General features: G+C 44.6%; 2 protein-coding genes across 3 annotated transcripts in view; one reads left to right on the forward strand and one right to left on the reverse strand.

Moving 5' to 3' along the window:
* LOC139407958 (inner mitochondrial membrane peptidase subunit 2) overlaps positions 1-20,797 on the forward strand; it is a 143,026-nt gene that overhangs the window by 105,605 nt on the left and 16,624 nt on the right. The gene's annotated exons all lie outside the window — the stretch shown is intronic.
* Positions 2,826-19,224, reverse strand: LOC139416375 (leucine-rich repeat neuronal protein 3-like). Its single transcript, XM_071164927.1, has 2 exons — positions 19,055-19,224; positions 2,826-5,647 (listed from the first exon to the last, which is right to left on the reverse strand). Exon 2 carries the CDS (start codon positions 5,274-5,276, stop codon positions 3,165-3,167), a length of 2,112 nt encoding a protein of 703 aa, XP_071021028.1. The 5' UTR covers positions 5,277-5,647; positions 19,055-19,224; the 3' UTR covers positions 2,826-3,164.

Below are 20,797 nucleotides of genomic sequence, written 5' to 3' on the forward strand. Positions count from 1 at the left end.
AGCTTACCGATCACTGCATCTGTACACAGACCATCTGTAAATAGCCCACCAAAATACCTCATCCACATATTGTTATATAGTTTTGCTCTTTGCACCCCAGTATCTCTACTTGCACATCATCATCTGCACATCTATCACTCCAGTGTTAATGCTAAATTGTAATTATTTCGCCACTATCGCCTATTTATTGCCTTACCTCCCTAATCTCAGTACATTTGCCACACTGTATATAGATTTTTCTATTGTGTTATTGACTGTACGTTTGTTTATCCCATGTGTAACTGTGTTGCTGTTTTTGTCGCACTGCTTTGCTTTATCTTGGCCAGGTCGCAGTTGTAAATGAGAACATGTTCTCAACTGCCTACCTGGTTAAATAAAGGTGAAATAAAAAATATATATATTTTAAAAAATCATGGATGCCAACGGATGCCAGGCTTCCACAAAAAAATGGACCAAGAAAAAATATTTTTTCTCTGTGTTTCATAATTTTATTTTACTTCGCTGAATGTATCTCACCAGAGAAGGTATCCAAGCGAGCGAAACAGCGCCCTTCTGTCTATGTATGTCTAGGCCATCTATCTGATGCTGTCTGGTCCAAAATAATGACATTATTGCCGCCCGTAGCATTGTATGCAAGAGAAGCCAGCAAGCATTTGGCCTCCCTTGATAAAAAAAATAATAGCCAAATCAGCTAAACTGTGAATGGTCCTGGAACATAAAAAAAAATTGTCAAGAGAAGCCAGTATGGATTTGGCTTCACTCCGATCACATCGCATCAAGAATATACGTAACTGACAGAAACTTGTTATGCATCTCGTTGTGTTGATGTGCTCCGTTAGCTAGCTAGCTAAAATTATCCCTTTCCTATATCAGCCAGGGAAGAAGATAGGGATCTGGACTTGGGGTTTTACTTAATTCTCCGTACTGGCCAATGATTATAACGGCAATTCTGACCCAACCATTCATTTATTTATACATTGTTGTGCCCCTGGCCTGAGAGGATGGAAGTTCAATATGTAGCTAGATGTAGAAGGCTAATGTTAACTAGCTAATGTTACCCATGAAGGGAAGTTAGGCTAGCAAGCAAGCTTTTTAGAATGCTAGCCTAGGCCAACAAATGAAAGTGTGTACTGTATGAGTGAAAGATGGTTTCTTCAACATGAGAAAATCAAATCAAAGAGATGGCGTTGGCGTTTCTCTACACTGAGTCAACATGTTTTTTTCTACTTGCATGAACGTGTGCACACACACACGCAGAAATAAAAACCATGGGCAGCCACATCATATTTCGCTTATGTTGATTGGACTAAATTGTTTAGTTGTCACTGTATTTGACTAAACGTAGGTGATTTGATAATTAAAATGGTGCTGGAATAGTGGAGGCAACTCCGGGTTTCGTTGCGATTTGCGGTAACTCTCCGTGGTTCTAAGTCAATAGTTATTTGTTTAGTGGTCCGAAAATGTCTGAAACATTAACTTGCTTGACCATGCAGTAGGTCGTGTAAATGTTTGTTACATGCAGTATGCTTTGTGTACTTCACCGGACAGAGGTTGCTCTCCAGTTTTGTGATTAAAGAAAGGTGTGGTTGAATTTATTCTGCCATTTTGTTCTTATTGTCTTGGCTTTAGTTCATATGCCTTGCAACCGTGATATATAGGCCTAACAGGTTATAGAGAAAACAACACAATTATCACAACATTGGTTGCATTATGGCTTTTTTTCTGGCTTGGCTTCCCCAGTGATTTTACCCACGCACCTCTACTGGCCCTAGTAGGTACTTTGTCCTAATTTTGCACTCCATTTGTCTCCTTCCCCTCTCGGTGGGTCAGTTCAATGTGAAGTGCTTAGCAAATTAGCTAGAGAGTTGCTGAGCTGTTCTAGTAATGGCGTCCGTGTTTCACCAGGGTCATGGAGGGAAGGGGAGCACTGCACTGCGCTCAGGGGCTAGCAGCCTCCAAGTTTCTTGCTGACCTATTCACTACCTGCGCTCTAATGGGTCATATTTTAGGTCCTGTGGCGTTGACAAATGGCACCACTCTAAAAGCCCTGTCCAAGGTGCTGAAACTCAGTTGATATATGGTGGAGTCCCTCTGATAAATGCCCCCCATCAGTCCGCATGTGTCGCCTATTCATCACCTCTGTGAGGTTTGTGTTAGGAATCCATATTGGATTTTTAATGAAAGAGAATATAATGCAGTTCAAAGTCAATGGGTTTTTCTGATGCTGCGCGCGCACACACACACACACACACAGTACAGTGTGTATACACACACACACTCCTACTCCCAGGTCATTGACAAAACACGTCCTCCTGCCTGAGATTGCATTTTGGTAACAATGTTAAAATGTCCGCCTTCAAGGGCAGTCCCAGTAATTGTGTTTGTCTACATCACTCTGTTTTCCTCTTGCAATGTTTAGACCGTGACATGGAAAGATTTATGGGACTCATATTTATGAATTATAACATTTTCCATTTCATGGACAACTGAATGTTATTGTTGAAGGGAGCTTAGATTGTTTACTTTCATAGTATCCCAATATCGTATTCAGATTGTCCTAAGCAAATCATCCTTGAAGTTGGGTCTTTCATAATTACAATGTACTGTTTTTAATGAAAAACGTGATCATAAAATTGTTTACATCATATACACTGTTATTGTCTACTAATCTAACACGTTTTTCCATTATAAACTGTATATGAGCGGTATTTCTTAATGATGATCCTTGAGTGTTGATTAAACAGCACAGGAAATATTCCTCATTGTGGACCACAAAGACATCTCCACAAGGCGTTATAAAGCACAAAGCCATAACAGAGAGAGACAACAGTCTTTGTGCTCTGCTTTATTCCATTTGCACTTCATGAATGACAGACCAGTAGCCACGTATATCACAATCTAGATACCGGTCTGTGAAAGTTTTTTCCGCAACGACACAAATTTGTTGTATAAAATAGTCTATGGGTCAGAGTTTAGCTGGTTAAATATTTAAGCGTGAGGGCTCCGGCTTCTGATTCCATCGTGTTCCAGGAGTTTCAGAACGCAGTGTCCTGTCATTGTCACAAAATGAGGGGGCACGAATCAACATAGTTCTGTGTCCATCACTATTTCACCTTGTTTAAAATCCAGAACATAAATTTTCCTTCTCAAGGACGTTTCTTACATTACATGGAGTTTTCTGGCAAGTCTATCACTGTCGCCCTCACCTTGACTCCAGCCACACAGAGTTCCGTGAGAGAAGAGGTGGAGCCGGGGCGGGTGCTAGGACTGAGCAATGACTGAGATTGGTCCACCATCAACTTCCTGTAAAAGTGTTGGCTTTGCAGAGATGTGTATATGAGAGAGCAAGCCACAGCGACCACAATGAATAGCACAGCACAGGCAGCCATCACCACTGTGTTCCACGTTTCCCTGCTCTCCACGAGGTGAGCCAGTCCCTTTGTGGTGACATTGACACAGTCCCTGTTGTGTCCGAGTTGCATGCTCATGACTTCCACACAAACACGGTACTGGGTGGAGGGGTTCAGGTGGGTGAGACGGTACTCCTTCACATCGGATGGTACTCTCGCAGTGTGTGCCATGGAGGGGTGCTTAGCATTTGCCACTGTGAACCACTTTATATTGGATACAAGACCACCGTGAGTATTATCCCAAGACACTGAAACAGAGTTGGGCTGCACTGATCTAACGTATATATGTAAAGCGTTAACAGAAGGATGTGGAAAGTATCTGTCAACCACCACCAACACAGACTTAAGGTCTGCGCCAACAAGATTGTGAGCGACACAGGTGTACATTCCTGCCTCACGCTTTGTAATGTCATAGATTTCAAAGGTCCCCTCTGGATGCATGTAGTGCTTATCAGACACACTGTTGGGCAGGACTCTGTCCCCAGAGGGGGTGACCCAGTAGATCTCTGGCTCCGGCTCTCCAAATGCCCGGCAGTGCAGCGTCACCAAGCTCCCTCTCCCGACCGTGACTCGATCTGGAAGGCTCCCAGGCGAGATGAGTGGGAGGCAGATCTCGGTCATCTCCCGGAAGTGAACCTGACGGACGTGCTGGCCCTGGTACTCAGGCGGCTCCACGCAGAGGAGGGAATTGGGCTCCATGAAGCGTACTCCGGTCCGATTCATGTTGATCCAGCGGATGACGCAGTCACAGCGGATGGGGTTGCTGTGCATGCTGACCTCGCGCAGGTTGGGCAGGGAGTCCACAGTGCCGCGGTGCAGAGCGCTGAGGGCGTTGCTGTTCAGCATCAGCGTCTCAAGTCTCGGCAGCTTGTGAAAGGCGTTGGGATGGATGTAGGACAGCTTTGGGTTGTTGGTGGCCTCTATCTTGGTCAGCTCTGGGAGGTTGTTCAGGGCGAAGCTGTCAATGGACACCAGTGCAGGCATGCTGTTGATGCCCAGCTCTTTGAGATGGAACATGTCCACAAAATCCCCTCTCTGAATCCGCTCAATGGGGTTTTTGTTGAGATCCAGAAACTTCAGGCTCTTGGCTTTCTTCAGAGCAGCCCGGGGGACTCTGACAAACAGGTTGTCGAAAAACGAGATGCTCTCCAGATTGTCGAGGCCGACCAGAGTGTCGTCCGGGATTTCGGACATATTCATCCTGGCCAGAACCAAGCTGCGTAGGTTGACCAGGGGCTTAAAGTTCATGTCTGACAATTGGACGATGGGGTTCTCCCCAATCATCAGGATCTCCAGGCGGGGTAGCGGCTGGAACCACTCCCTGCTGATGCCCCTTAGACGGTTGGAGTTGAGATGGAGCCGCAGGAGCCTCCCCAGCCCCTGGAAGGCCCCAGGACTGATGGAGGAGATCAGGTTGTGGTTGATGTAGAACTCCTGGAGGTTGGGCAGGGACGGGAGACAGCTATCTGATAAGGCCGGAACCCAGTTCTCTTCCATGTGCAGTGACAGCAGATGGGGAAGAGGACCCAGACGGACATCGCTCACAGAGGATATGTTATTCTGGGATAAGTCTATATCTGTGACATTAGCCAGGTAATCCAAAGATTTCTCGATGCTGATGATATTGTTGGTTTGTAACAATAGCACCTGTGTGTCTGAGGGCAGTTTCTCTGGCAGTGTCGATAGGCCTAAATCATTACAGTCCACCGTGGGAGCCTCTGTATAAATAGAGCTGGGAGAGAACCAGGGTCGTATCTCACACCGGCACAATGCAGGGCAATGAGCAGTGCCCCCCTCTGAGGCCAGAACAAAGGCAGTCAGAGCTAGCTCCGCTAACAAACAAGCCACAAACGCAGTCTCCTTCATCTTGGCCCACTATTCCCTTCAGATAGTAATTGGTCCTTATGGAGTCTGATGTTAGCACTGTTAACTTCACAAATAAAGGCTCATTTGTTACCGTGGCCAGACAGAGCAGATTTCTGCTGTCACCTGGTCCCCAAAGCTTTGGCCCTGTTGTAGTCGTTTCGTCCTTGGCAGAGAGGAGAGGAGCAACCTTTCAATGTACCCTGCTCCAGTTTGTCAGGCAAGCTGGATGTGTGAAGGTCAATGTATCCTTCAGATGGCCGGACGGTGAAGCAAAGGAAGGGTTGAGGAGGAATGCTCTGGCTTGGGCTGGATCACTCTGTCTTCCATCATTGTTATCCTCAATCACTGTCGCTCATCGTGTCAATTTCCATCTGGGGAGAAAATGGACAGAAAAAAATCAGCTCAGTACAACAAGGCATTATTGAGAGACTGAGGCATGTATTGACATTCAGGAATATTGATATACATTCAGTGCTCATTTGATTTTATTGCTGTCACTTTGCCATCAAAATTAGAAGTTATGGTTGACTTGACCTATATATATATATATATATGTATATATATATATATAGGTCAAGTCAACCATATATATATTATTTGATAAGTTGGTGACTAATAATGGATGTGTTCCAAATGGCACCATTATTCCCTATATAGTGCACTACTTTTGACCAGAGCATTATGGGCCCTAGTCAAAAGTTGAAACACTACAGGGAATATGGTTCCATTTGGGATGCACACAATAGCACTGGAGTCACTCAATATCACTGAAGGGCAAGAGATCTGCTGGAAGATCAGAATTTTTAAACAGCGATTCATATCTTGCTCACAGCAGTAAAACAACCCCCCCCCCCCCCCCCCTCCAGTTTTACCATACTCCCCAATTAGCTGAATTTCTCTCTGCCATGAATATATTAACTATTCACATGCACACATCAACTCTCTCTCTCTCTCTGTTACACACAACCACCCATGGAGAAGGTGGTAGCTGCAGCTCAATATGGCGACCGGAGTACAGCATGGGGGTGTGGAAAGGAAAGTAGTGGGTGTGTGGAAAGGAAAGTAGTAGTGGGTGTGTGGAAAGGAAAGTAGTGGGTGTGTGGAAAGGAAAGTAGTGGGGGGGGTGGAAAGGAAAGTAGCGGGGGGGGTGGAAAGGAAAGTAGTGGGGGGGGAGTAGTGGGGGGTGTGGAAAGGAAAGTAGTGGGGGGGAGTAGTGGGGGGTGTGGAAAGGAAAGTAGTGGGGGGGGGGGTAGTGGGGGGTGTGGAAAGGAAAGTAGTGGGGGTTGTGTGGAAAGGAAAGTAGTGGGGGTTGTGTGGAAAGGAAAGTAGTGGGGGGGGTGTGGAAAGGAAAGTAGTGGGGGGGGGTGTGGAAAGGAAAGTAGTGGGGGTTTTGTGGAAAGGAAAGTAGTGGGGGGTGTGTGGAAAGGAAAGTAGTGGGGGGGGGTGTGGAAAGGAAAGTAGTGGGGGGTGTGTGGAAAGGAAAGTAGTGGGGGGTGTGTGGAAAGGAAAGTAGTGGGGGGTGTGTGGAAAGGAAAGTAGTGGGGGGTATGTGGAAAGGAAAGTAGTAGTGGGTGTGTGGAAAGGAAAGTAGTGGGTATGTGGAAAGGAAAGTAGTGGGGGTTGTGTGAAAAGGAAAGTAGTGGGGGGTGTGTGGAAAGGAAAGTAGTGGGGGGGGGGAAGTAGTGGGGGGTGTGTGGAAAGGAAAGTAGTGGGGGGTGTGTGGGAAGGAAAGTAGTTGGTGTGTGGAAAGGAAAGTAGTGGGTGTGTGGGAAGGAAAGTAGTGGGTGTGTGGAAAGGAAAGTAGTGGATGTGTGGAAAGGAAAGTAGTGGGTGTGTGGAAAGGAAAGTAGTGGGTGTGTGGAAAGGAAAGTAGTGGGTGTGGGGAAATGAAAGTAGTGGGTGTGTGGAAAGGGAAGTATTGGGGGGTGTGGAAAGGAAAGTAGTGGGTGTGGGGAAATGAAAGTAGTGGGTGTGTGGAAAGGGAAGTATTGGGGGGTGTGGAAAGGAAAGTAGTAGGGGGTGTGTGGAAAGGGAAGTAGTGGGGGGGGGAGTAGTGGGGGGTGGGGGTGGAAAGGAAAGTAGTGGGGGGGTGGAAAGGAAAGTAGTGGGTGTGTGGGGGGGGGTGGAAAGGAAAATAGTGGGTGTGTGGGAAGGAAAGTAGTGGGTGTGTGGAAAGGAAAGTAGTGGGTGTGTGGGAAGGAAAGTAGTGGGTGTGTGGGAAGGAAAGTAGTGGGTGTGTGGGAAGGTTAGACTGTTTTGATTGAGGAGTGTTTTTTTCTTCTTCTGTTTCTTACCACACAACTACCGAAGGGGCATTGTCTCCCGTTGTTGTTGCCATTCATGCCCTCCCCATTGAGTAGACTGTATGTGCATATATCCAAGTGACATCTAGATGGTTTTCAATATTAGTTATTTCTTGTGTAGGCTGCTATTCTACTTGAAATCAAATCTAAGGAGGGGGAAAAAATGCCATGTTAGTTACCGCCGGAGACACAATCGTGTCAGGTCTCCGGTTGGCAGGCATTTTCATACGACACCGGTGTACTGGTCGTGCAGCCCAATCAGCCATGCAAAACGGTCTTGAGAAGCAACAAATCTGCCCAATTAGCTGACCTCAAGGCATTTCAGATTCTGCCAAAATAGCTCCGAAGCTTGCCACAGGTCTTGTTCTGTGACTCTTCTTCCCTATTGCATATTTATGATGAGTTGAATCAAATTGTTCCCACAGGTGTCCGTGCCGGGTTTTGCTTGTGTCGACTGCACATATTGATGTTTTGATTCATTTAGGACCTTGAGGGCAGAAGCCAAAGGCTCTGTGGGCCATGGTAGAGGAAGCTGTCTATAAGGCTATACGAGCAAGGCTGCTGAGGAAGACGCACTATGACCGAGCGTGCCTATATTAGCTTGTTTATGGCAGTCAGTCAACACACGCAGGTGGAACCAAGTGGTGGAAGAATTTTTTGTGTGCCTAATGGTCTCCTGCTCAGCCATCTGTGTAGGACCTGTGTACAGATTTTGTCCAAGCTGCTCCATTTCTGATATTATACAACATGTTAAATATTCACACACATTTGGTGTTTTATTTCAAAGCTTTTTATGTTAAGTGTTGAAAGAAATACTAAGAGACAGTGAGCGAGTTAAGTGTGGTAGTGCTAGCTTCCGCGACGCTCACAAGCATTTCCCGGTTAGTTATTTCATCTGGAATCCATAGCGGTGAAACTGACACGTCCGTTTGTGGTATTGCAACAACAAAGACGTTACTCCAAACAAAGAACACGTTTCCCCCCCCCCTGTCATCATTGCACGCGCAATAGAACAGCAGAGTATGTACCACCATTGTTTCTTCTTTTTTTTAACCTCGAGCTGGATGCTCATTTCCTCAAAAACAAAACAAATGCGCCTGGGGCTGTTTTACATACCTTCCACTCTCAATTAGATCAAATGGAGGCTTGAGTGGTGTGATATGCTCTTCCGTCATGATGTAGCTAACACTGCTTGCTTGTGTTTTCACATTGGCGATAACACCATGCACTTGTATAGCGTATTGTCCAGTTATTCATCGTATTCAGCTCCCTTAGTGATTTCACTTATGCCGCAGAGTAGTTTCAAGATGCAACAGCAGAACACTTATTTAATGTACCTCTTCTCGCTCTCGCTCGCTCTCTCTCTCTGAGATGACATTGCCTCTCTGAATTGCTGCGATTACATTGTCCCAGAATCGGCTTCAGCAGATCAAACAGAGTAAAGAAGTACCTGTTTTTTCTTTAACAGTGCATGGAAGTAGGAGTTGTGGCCATGAGGTTGAGGTAACGGGAAACAATTGACGTCTGTGGAGCCATTTGTGGTGCGGGAACAGAGGGACAAGTCCACTCAGTCAGCCGCATGCCCGTTAGTAGAGTGCATTGCATTACCAAGTACCAAATGCTGCAGTTGGGCACAGTGCAAAGGCAGCATTCTTTAAATAAACCTCAACTCTACCAAAATACAGCACACTTACAAAAATCCCTTCAAAGACTACAAAAATGGAATTGTGTTTGTTACTTATAAAAGGGAGAAGAATATGTTCTAATAATAAATGCCATTTATCAGACACTTTTATCCATCCATTTTACATATGGGTGGTTACTGGGAATCGAACCTGGCGTTACAAGCACAATGCTCTAACAATTGGGCTGCAATTTACGACAACAATGTGTGAAGTTGCTGGCATGCTAACAAAGAATAGCTGGGAAAGCGTTATAGCTATATAAAAGCTATCTACCTCACAATTAAATGATTGTACTATATTTAACCCTGCGAGGTTGCATGCCACAGCATTTTTAAGTGCTGAATATTGACATTCTCCAAATGGATTATGGGTGTATGGCAGAAAGGAAGGGGGGTTGAGATGCACCTAAAATATTGATGTGCCTTTTCATACAGTGAAACAGGCTCTGTACTGTGAGGCCACAGTGCAGTGAATTCCTTCCATCCACCTCCTTATGTGGTAAACATCTCATAAAGTGGTCCCATTCCACCATGTTTTATTCACAATCCATTCAGGCTAGCAGTGATGAGGAGCAGGTTGCAGTGACAGGGGTTATGATAAACAGTATGGTAAGGGGATCTGGTCATGTGAACATTTAAGTGTAAGGATTTTCCCATAATATCTTTGTGTTATTATCTAGCCCCCCTGAGAACAGATTAATCACATTATAAGACCAAAAGACAGAGTCACCAAACTGGCCAAAATGTGACTGCAACTCCCCTCCTCTTAATATACTACCAATTAGCTACAGTGCCTTCAGAAAGTATTCATACCCCTCGACTTATTCCACATTTTGTTGTGTTACAGCCTGGATTCAAAATGAATTTAATGCACACAATACCCCATAATGACAAAGTGAAAATATGTTTTTAGAAACATTTGCACATTTACGGAACAGAAATATCTGTATTCACGCCCGAGTCAATACGAGTGAGGATCAGCTTTGGAGGCGAAAACAGCGGTGAGTCTTTCTGGCCTTTGCACACCTGGATTGTACAATATTGCACTTTTTTTCTTTAAAGTATTCAAGATCTGTCAAGTTGGTTGTTGATCATTGCTAGACAGCCATCTTTCAGTTTTACTTCAGTGATTTATTGAAAACAGGATGCATGTTTTGGAATATTTGTATTCCGTACGGGCTTCCTTCTTTTCACACTGTCATTAAAGTGCATTTGGAAAGTTTTCAGACGCCTTGACTTTTTCCACATTTTGTTACGTTAGTCTTCTTCTAAAACAATCAAATCTGCATGCAATACCCCATAATGACAAAATGAAACAGGTTTATCATTTTTTGCAAAGTTATTAAAAATAATAAACAGAAATACCTTAAACATAAGTATTCAGACCCTTTGCTATGAGATTCTAAATTGAGCTCAGATGCATCCTGTTTCCATTGGTCCTCCTTGATGTTTCTATAACTTGATTGGAGTCCACCTGTGGTAAATTCAATTGTCTGGACATGATTTGGAAAGGCACACACCTGTCTATATAAGGTTCCACAGTTGACAGTGCATGTCAGAGCAATAACCTAGCCACAATGTCGAAGGAATTGTCTGTAGAGCTCTGAAACAGGAATGTTTCGAGGCACATATCTGGGGAAGGGTACGAACAGCCAAACTGAACAATCGGGGGAGAAAGGCATTGGTCAGGGAGGTGACCAAGATCCCGATTGTCACTCTGACACAGCTCCAGAGTTCCTCTGTGGAGATGGCAGACCCTTCCAGAAGGACAACCATCTCTGCAGCACTCCGCCAATCAGGCCTTTATGGAAGAGTGGCCAGACGGAAATCTCTCCTCAGTAAAAGGCACGACAGCCCACTTGGAGTTTGCCGAATGACACCTAAAGGACTGACCATGAGAAACAAGATTCTCTGGTCTGATGAAACCAAGATGGAACACTTTTTAGCCTGAATGCCAAGTGTCACGTCTGGAGGAAACCTGGCACCATCCCTACGGTAAAGCATGGTGGTGGCAGCATCATGCTGTGGAGATGTTCTTCAGCGGCAGGGACTGGGAGACTAGTCAGGATCGACGGAAAGATAAACAGAGCAAAGTACAAAGAAATCTTTGATGAAAACCTGCTCCATAGCGCTCAGGATCTCAGACTGTGGCGCAGGTTCACCTTCCAACAGGACAACGACCCTAAGCACACAGCCAAGACAACGCAGGAGTGGCTTCGGGTCATGTCCTTCAGCGGCCCAGCCAGAGCCCGGACTTGATCTCGATTGAATATCTCTGGAGAGACCTGAAAATAGCTGTGCAGCGACTCTCCCCATCCAGTCTGACATAGCTTGAGAGGATCTGCATAGAAGAATGGGAGAAACTCCCCAAATACAGGTGTGCCAAGCTTGTAGCGTCATACCCAAGAAGACTTGAGGCTGTAATCGCTGCCAAAGGTGCTTCAATAAAGTACTGAGTAAAGGGTCTGAATACTTATTTAAATGTGATAATTATTTAACTTTTTTACATTTGCTAAAAAACTGTTTTTGCTTTGTCATTATGGGGAATTGAGTGTCAATTGTGTGTAGATTTTTTAAAGAAAAAAAATGATTTAATACATTTTTGAATAAGGCTATAACGTAACAAAATGTGGGGAAAGGGGGGTCTCAATGCGAATGCACTGTATGTTAGTATTGTGGAGTAACTACAATGTTGTTGATCCATCCTCAGTTTTCTCCAGTCATTAAAGATTGGCCTCATGGTGAAATCCCTGAGCTTTTTCCTTCCACTCCGGCAACTGCGTTAGGAGGGACGCCTGTATGTTTGTGGTGACTGGATGTTTTGATACAGCATTCAAAGTGTAATTAATAACTTCACCATGCTCAAAGGGAAATTCAATACACCCATATATATATTATTATTATATATTTTTTTTTTATCTACCAATAGGTGCCCTTCTTTGCAAAGCATTGGAAACATTGGAAAACATCCCTGATCGGAGCGGCAGGTAGTCTAGTGGTTAGAGCGTTGGACTTGTAACCGAAAGGTTGCAATTTCGAATCCCCGAGCTGACAAGGTACAAATCTGTCGTTCTGCCCCTGAACAGGCAGTTAACCCACTGTTCCTTGGCCGTCATTGAAAATAAGAATTTGTTCTTAACTGACTTGCCTAGTTAAATAAAGGTGAAAAGAAAAAAGATCTTTGATGTTGAATCTGTGTTTGAAATTCACTCCTGGACTGAGGGTATCTTACAGTTAATTGTATGTGTGGGGTGCAGAGATGAGGCAGTCATTGAAAAACCATGTTAAACAATATAATTGCACACATAGTGAGTCCATGCAACTTATTATGTGACTTGTTAAGCACATTTTTACTCCTGAACATATTTAGGCTTTTCATAACAAAGCGGTTGATACGTACTAATTCAAGACATTTCAGCTTTTCATTTTGTAAAACTGTCTAAAAACCAATTCCAGTTTGACATTATGGGGTATTGCGTGTACTATAGGCTAGTGACATTTTTTAATTCAATCTGTAACACAACAAAATGTTGGAAAGTCAAGGAGTGTGAATACTTTCTGAAGACACTGTATATCCCAGCTGGGAGCCTGTTTGTGGTCTTTCCATCGACAGACCATGCCCTCTGTTGTTCTGTGTTACACAGTCGACCATGCGCTCGGTCATACCCTTCCCACCCCTCTGCACCCAAGGGAATTATTGATCCCTCTCCATCTCTCAGCACCTCTCTGTTGTGTAGGATGTTAGAGTCTTAACTACATCAAGAGGCCACAGCCTGGCCGTGTGCATGCTGCTGATGCCTCGGGGTGGGCGGGGGAGGTGGGGTGAGGGAAATGGAGTGAGCTAAGTGCCCCTCTTTGTCTATGGCCCCCACCCCCATGTCTTTTCATTGATTAACCATTAAATCTGTCCCAGCTAAAACTGTGTTCCTTCAACGTGACCTGCTCCCCTGTGTTTCCGTACAGTGCTGCCTGCTACAATATCACAGCCTGCTATGTAGCCTAAGTCAACAGCAACAACAACATGTTTTGCCTGCGCAGCCCGCCATGAAAACCTGCATTAGCTATGCTAGAAATGTGCCTGTCATTAGCATTAGCAGTATGACTACATTTATTAGGCCAGCCTATTGTGTGGTACCCATGCATAATGTAATCTGGAGAGGAGAGCTTCCCTCTCACATCTGCTCAACGCCGCCTGCAAATAATCAGCAAGTCAACAATTCATTAGGGATCGGTGTTCAGCTGTCAGCTCCCCACGGTGTCCTACCAGCCCTTTCCTCCTACCCACCCACCCCATCTCCTATGGTCTACTGCCACACACAAGCAACATGCGTGCGCACACCAGACACACACACAAGTAAGGTGCACATGTACGCATGAACTGCCTGTTATTTGTATGTATAAACCTTAATCAATAAGTTTTGTTTGGTGCAATGGACTAGCCACATGTACATTTTTCACTTTGGATTAAGCTATCAATATGACCGATCATTGCATTAATACCTAATGCAATACATTAACTGGAAATGCTTGGGGTGTTAGATGTCGCTATTCCCTTTCCACGGGCCCAGGTAGGACTTGCTCTGCTGCGCTGACTGAAAAATGCATGGCGCTTCAGAATCCGAGTTGTACCTGCTGGGAATGAGTTTTCCCAGTGTATCAAATCAATCTTTGTTTAGCCCATGAATCCATGTGCTACGGTATATTGATATTCCCATAGTGGGGATTTTGTAGGATAGGTAGGTCGTGTGGCGTGGTTTCCATTTGGCAATTTTCTTTATTAATAAGCATGGAGGTTGTCATAAATGAATTGATTGTTTTCACGCTTGGCTCTGACAAGGCATGGTACAGATGTCGGATCTTAACTTGATCAATCTTTTGTCGTGGAAAATGTTTGTGCGCATCAGGAAATTCAAATGAGCCTCATGAAACCCACAGTTCTCTTTCTATCCATGTGGGGGCAGTCTAGTCATTCGGAATCAGTGGAGACATATTTGTTCATATTCTGTAGTCTATCCATTGTCACATAATGAAGTGTGAAAATCGAGTTCAATCGTGGCCTGGGGCGCACATACACTGAGTGTACAAAACATTAGGAACACCTTGCTAATATTGAGTTGCATCCTTTTTGCCTTCAGAACAGCCTCAATTCATCGTGGTATGGATTCTACATGGTGTCGAAAGCGTTCCACAGGGGTGCTGGCCCATGTTGACTCCAATGCTTCCCACAGTTGTGTCAAGTTGACTGGATGTCCTTTGGGTGGTGGACCATTCTTGATACACTCTGGAAACTGTTGAGCGTGAGAAACCCAGCAGCGTTGCAGTTCTTGACACACTCAATCCATTGCACCTGGCACCTACTACCATACCCCGTTCAAAGGCACGTAAATATTTTGCCTTGCCCATTCACCCTCTGAATTGCACACATTCGCAATCCAAGTCTCAATTGTCTCAAGGCTTAAAAATCATTTTCTTTTTACTTGTCTCCTCTCCTTCATCTACACTGATTTGAAGTGACATCAATAAGGGGTCATAGCTTTCACCTGGTCAGTCCATGTCATGGAAAGAGCAGGTGTTCCTAAGGTTTTGTACGCTCAGTATATAGGCCCACACCGTTCTGGCTCAAATAACTCATTCCCCCCGATTGACAAAATTTAGTTACACATTTCAAATATGGACAGTCCAGGGATATTTTACCCCCGATCTTGATAAGAAATGACCATACCAGACACTTTCATTTTAGTCCGTGGCTGAGGATCCAACTTTTTCAGGATCTTAGTCTTCTGGACAAAAAGATCCGGAGCTTCGAGAAGCTTCTGCGCATGTGTACACGTCGAGAACAGGCTACTCAGACGAATGGTGCTCGTTTTAATACATTTAGGTCAAAGCTGAATCAATGTCTGCAAGATCACATAATGATAGTATTCTACAATACAGAACCAAATATAATATAATAGCATAGTATATTGTTACCGTAAGACAAAAGACACCACCGCATACAATCGTGAATGTTAATTCTTTAAGTTTTACTGGTGAAACTTCCATACATTATCTGCATACAGTGCATTTGGATTCCGAAAGTATTGTTACGTTACAACCTTATTCTAGAATGGATTAAATTCATTTTTTTCTCATCAATCTACACAAAATATCCCATAATGACAAAGCAAAAAAACACATTTTCACATAAGTATTCAGACCCTTTGCTATGAGACTCGAAATTGAGCTCAGGTGCATCCTTTTCTATTGAACATCCTTGAGATGTTTCTACAACTTGATTGGAGTCCGCTTGTGGTAAATTCAATTGATTGGACATAATTTGGAAAGGCACTCACCTGTCTATATAAGGTCCCACAGTTGTCAGTGCATGTCAGAGCAATAACCAAGCCATGAGGTCGAAGGAATTGTTTGTAGAGCTTTGAGAGGATTGTGTCATGGTACAGATCTGGGGAAGGGTACCAAAAAATGTCTGCAGCATTGAAGATCCCAAAGAAGACAGTGGACTCCATCATTCTTAAATGGAAGAAGTTTGGAACCACCAAGACTCTTCCTAGAGCTGGCGTCTGGAGGAAACCTGGCACCATCCCATCTGTGAAGCATGGTGGTGGCAGCATCATGCTGTGGGGATGTTTTTCAGCGGCAGGGACTGGGAGACTAGTCAGGATCGATGGAAAGATGAACGGAGCAAAGTAAAGAGAGATCTTGATGAAAACCTGCTCCAGAGCGCTTCGGACCTCAGACTGGGGGCGAAGGTTCACCTTCCAAACAGGACAACGGCCCTAACCACACTGCCAAGACAAAGCAGGAGTGGCTTCGGGACAAGTCTCTGAATGTCCTTGACTAGCCCAGTCAGAGACTGTAATTGAACCCGATCGAACATCTTTGGAGAGACCTGAAAATAGCTGTGCAGTGACGCTCCCCATCGAACCTGAGAGAGCTTGAGAAGATCTGCCCAAATACATGTGTGCCAAGCTTGTAGCATAATATCCAAGAATAATCAAGGCTGTAATCGCTGCCAAAGGTGCTTCAACAAAGTACAGAGTAAAGGGTCTGAAATCTTATGTAAATGTGATATTTCAGTCATTTCTTTCTTAAAACCTGTTTTTGCTTTGTCATTAATAGGGTATTGTGTGTAGATTGAGGACATTTTAGAATAAGGCTGTAACGTAACAAAACGTGGAAAAAGTCAAGGGGTCTGAATACTTTCCGAAGGCACTGTCGTAACCATTTGATTTCAATCAGTTTGACGGGGACATGCATGTAGATCTTGAGTTATCGTGTTGTGAATGATGTAGCCTACAGTGAGATATGGTGATAAACTGTAGCATAGCCTACCTGTGTATTTAGCTTAGTGGCACGCGCTGTTGAGTTTTGGCCACGAGAGAGAGAAATGCTGTGTTTTTTGTGTGTCTTACAGTAACATTATACTGTGCTATTATACCGTATTTGGTTCTGTTATGTAGAATACTGTGATCGTTATGTGACTGTGATCTTGCGGACATTGATGCAGCTGTGATGTAAATAACTGAACAAATTAAACAAGCACTATTCGTTTGAGTAACCTGTTCTCTACGCGTAAAGTAGAGAATATACACATGCGCAGAAGCTTCAGGAATAAATGGCGTGGCTGCGGAGCCGACTTTTCCGCAATCTTTTGTCCCGAAAAAGTTGGATCCGCAGCCACGGCGTTTATTTTAAAGACAGTTGTATTTAATGGATAACATAAATAAGGACGGCTCAGTTTGTAGAGCATGGTGCTTGCAACGCCAGGGATTTGGGTTCGATTCCCAAGGGGGACCAGTAAGGGAAAATGTATATAATTTAAGTCGCTTTGGATAAGAGTATCTGCTAAATGACACACAAAAAAAGTTAAATATCAGTAGGCTACACAGTTTCCATGTATATGAAGTATCAAAACGATTGCCTAGCACTGAGAGCGAACTCATGATGCTCGGAGCCAAAGCATGCTGCAAAGACCACTCCTCTACGGCAGTTCACAATGCTCTAGCAAGCCGTGGGAATACTTGATGATAGAAGGTTGGTTCGTGACAGCCTCACCAAATCGTAGCCTAGGTACGGTACTACATTGTACAGCCTTCAAACACTGCTTCCAGCTGCCCCCTGGCGGCAAATTCTAAATATTCAATATTAATTCAAATCCTCCTGCAACGAAATGGGTCAAATTAAGACCTGACATCTGTAGGCTACACAGGAGTTTGAGGTTTGCATGTGGATCTCAAGTCAAGATTCCAGTAACAAATTGAAACTGCTTGTCATAAATAATTCACGTCTCATAGTAATGCCATTTCACATCGTTTCAATTAGCCTGCATTTTATGTTTGCGATAAACTCAATAAACAGTAGTGTCTATTGAGAGATGCAAACATTACCGCCATTATTTTAGAATGGAATGGTGTTGCGTGTGAGGTTACAGTATCTTGTAGCAACCTATTCATCCTATTTGTTCACTTGTTTCTGTGCAGCCTGACACTCGGATAGTGTTTTGCTTTAGTGCGGTCTGTTAAGACTGACATCAGAGATTCACCGTGTACACTTTCACTTTTTTTTAAAGCGCTAGTATTGCGTTCTCTTGTGGATTCATCTCCCCCACCGGTCTACATAGAGACCCTTGGGAAAGCAGGATGGCCATAGAGGACTACTGTATGACGACTGCTTCTTTAAATATATGCAGAGCCAGGATATTCAGCGTGATATTGCTGCATTTTTTTTGCATTTTTATGCATGATTAAGCTAATTCTGACCCCATTTAGTAGCTAATGTTGTGACAGTGCTGAATGAGGTCTGCTGCTCCCTAAAGATGCCTCAGTATGATGATGTTTAATTATGAACAAGCCCTAAATACAGCCAGAGTGATGGGAGACGGAGAGGGAACGAGGGAGAGGGGGGAAAGAGAGTGGGAGAGAGATGGAGATGGAGGGGGGAGCGTGTGCCGTTCTGGTAAATTAGGCAGGCAGTGGTGGGAATGTCTTTTCCGATGGTTTGAGGATTACTCCCAGCACTCCAGCGCTCGCCTCATATTGACCTACCTCACCTGGATTCCTTAAAGACGCTAACAAATCTTAAATAAATCCTCGTAGAAATCCTATATCTTCCTCCTCTTGGCACACACAGCCAAATAGTGTTTAACTTTAGACACATCCAGTATTTATGTGTTATGATGTGCTTTCACTGAAAACGGAGGGGGTTCTATTTTACCTCAGGCTTATTACTGGTTTACCTCGTTATATTCTGGTCTTTTCTACTGACGGCAGATTCCCTGTCTTGTCTTCCTATCTGTTCAAGACCTGACGGACACACAGAGGCGAGTATACTTCAGGGCTGTTCTTTTTCTCAAATGTACCTGTAGAGCGATGCTGCCGAGAGAACACCACGTCCATTCTGCTCCAGCCTGAAACCCACATCTGTCTCATTTGCTTTCAAAATACACCAGAAAATCAAAATGTCACCATAAGGGAAAGCCCGGCGCAAATAACAGGTAGTTCCCTCTCTAAAAACCTGCGGCGTCTACATATTCATCCAACCCGTGCATAAAGTATCAACAACAAAAGCCCGTGTTAGACTGAGCAGCTTTCTCTTTCCTCAATCCTCCCCCTCAGCCAAGCCTCCCACATAACTATAGGCTGTGCCCTCTGCCTTCTCTGCTGCAAACTCCCTCCACACTCAAGGACTACCGCAGTGCCACACTGAAAACCAGACCTCTGTCGTCGTCCCCCGTCCCCCCCAACCAACCACATATGACTCATACACATAGGCGAGAGAGATTAGTAACTTACCCGCGGGAGTGAGCCCCCTCACATACTGTATTGAGCAGCAGCAGGTATTCACCTCATGGCTGGGACCCATGTTTTAGAGCAGCAGTCCAGTGTGACACCGTGAGACTCAGATCACAGACGGTTTTTCATGTGTATTTCCAAGTCCAATAGTCTTCTTCTCCTTTCGTTGTGAGAGAGGCAGAGGGAAAGAGAGAGAAACAGGAGAGGGAGGGAGAGATGGGTAGCTCCAGCTCTGATGCTGTTCCACTGTGTGTGTGTGTGTGTGAGTGTGAGTGTGAGAGAGAGAGAGAGAGGCTCTGTTAAGTTAAAGATGCTGGGTACAGAGCAGAGCGACGGGGCGGGCGCTGTTCCCTGTCTATCCCTCCGTTTCTCCATTGCGGTTAGAGAGCAGATCACTCAGCTGATCAACCATCACTCTGCCCTGCTGCTGCCAGCTCCACTGTCATTAATAACAGAAACGTTTTGGAACCAACAGCTCACTGAAGACGGGACATTCGGGTATTCGTGCGGCTGAGTCTGTTTCTGCAATCATGTGGACTCTTAAAAATGTGATAACTTTGTTGCTCCTTGCTGAAAACACCTGAAAAAAGGTGTTGTGGCAAACAAGTCTTTAGTTGCCACGGCAACACCACCCTCCCTGCAGCAGAATGGAAAGAACAGGCTTGGAACCTCTAACCATGGCAATTTGACTGGTAAAAAACCTTGCGCGGGCCTCCTAAGAGATTTTTCGGAACGCCTAAGTTCAATCAGTGTAAACTTAAACGACTAAAACCAGATATAAGGTACACTACATGACCAAAAGTATGTGGACTGCTCGTCGAACATCTTATTCCAAACTCATGGGCATTAATATGGAGTTGGTCCCCCCTTTGCTTCTATAACAGCCTCCACTCTTCTGGGAAGGCTTTCCACTAGATGTTGGAACATTGCTGCGGGGACTTGCTTCCATTCAGCCACAAGAGCATTAGTGAGGTCGGGCACTGATGTTGGGCGATTAGGTCTGACTCACAGTTGGCGTTACAATTCACCTCAAAGGTGTTCGATGGGGTTGAGGTCAGGGCTCTGTTCAGGCCAGTCAAGTTCTTCCACACCGATCTCAACAAACCATTTATGTATGGACCTCACCTTATCCAAACTGTTGCCAGAAAGTGGCAAGCACAGAATCGTCTAGAATATTGTTGTATGCTGTAGCGTAAAAATTTGCCTTCACTGAATTTAGGGGCCTAGACCGAACCATGAAAAACAGCCCCAGAACATTATTCCTCCTCCACCAAACTTTTCAGTTGGCACTATGCATTCGGGCACGTAGCGTTCTCCTGGCATCCGCCAAAACCAGATTAGTCCATCGGACTGACAGATGGTGAAGCGTGATTCATCTCTCCAGTGAACGTGTTTCCACTGCTCCAGAGTCCAATGGCAACGAGCTTTACACCACTCCAGCCGACGCTTGGCGTTGTGCATGGTGATCTTAGGGTTGTGTGCAGAAATTGGCTTCAGCATGTAGAAAAATCTCTACACCGCCAAGATGGGGGCCTCTAAAATAATCTAAAAAATTCAGTCATGCCGACCTCGCCAATTGCCAAGCCCCATGCCACGGCCACCACCTAAGCTCCTTTTCGATCCAGAGAAAACCCTGGAAACAATGGCTGCCTGGTATTGTGATGCAATCATTGTCATGGTAATGTAGAATGTTTGTTCAATTGATGTTAACTGATGTGGCTTATGCAATGGAATGTATTTTTT

This window comes from Oncorhynchus clarkii, chromosome 1 (genome assembly GCF_045791955.1).
Source record: "Oncorhynchus clarkii lewisi isolate Uvic-CL-2024 chromosome 1, UVic_Ocla_1.0, whole genome shotgun sequence".
Classification (NCBI taxonomy): domain Eukaryota; kingdom Metazoa; phylum Chordata; class Actinopteri; order Salmoniformes; family Salmonidae; genus Oncorhynchus; species Oncorhynchus clarkii.

Bases quoted from the DNA above. Each gene is read 5' to 3' on its own strand.
- LOC139416375 (XM_071164927.1), bottom strand. From the start codon at position 5,276: ATGAAGGAGACTGCGTTTGTGGCTTGTTTGTTAGCGGAGCTAGCTCTG.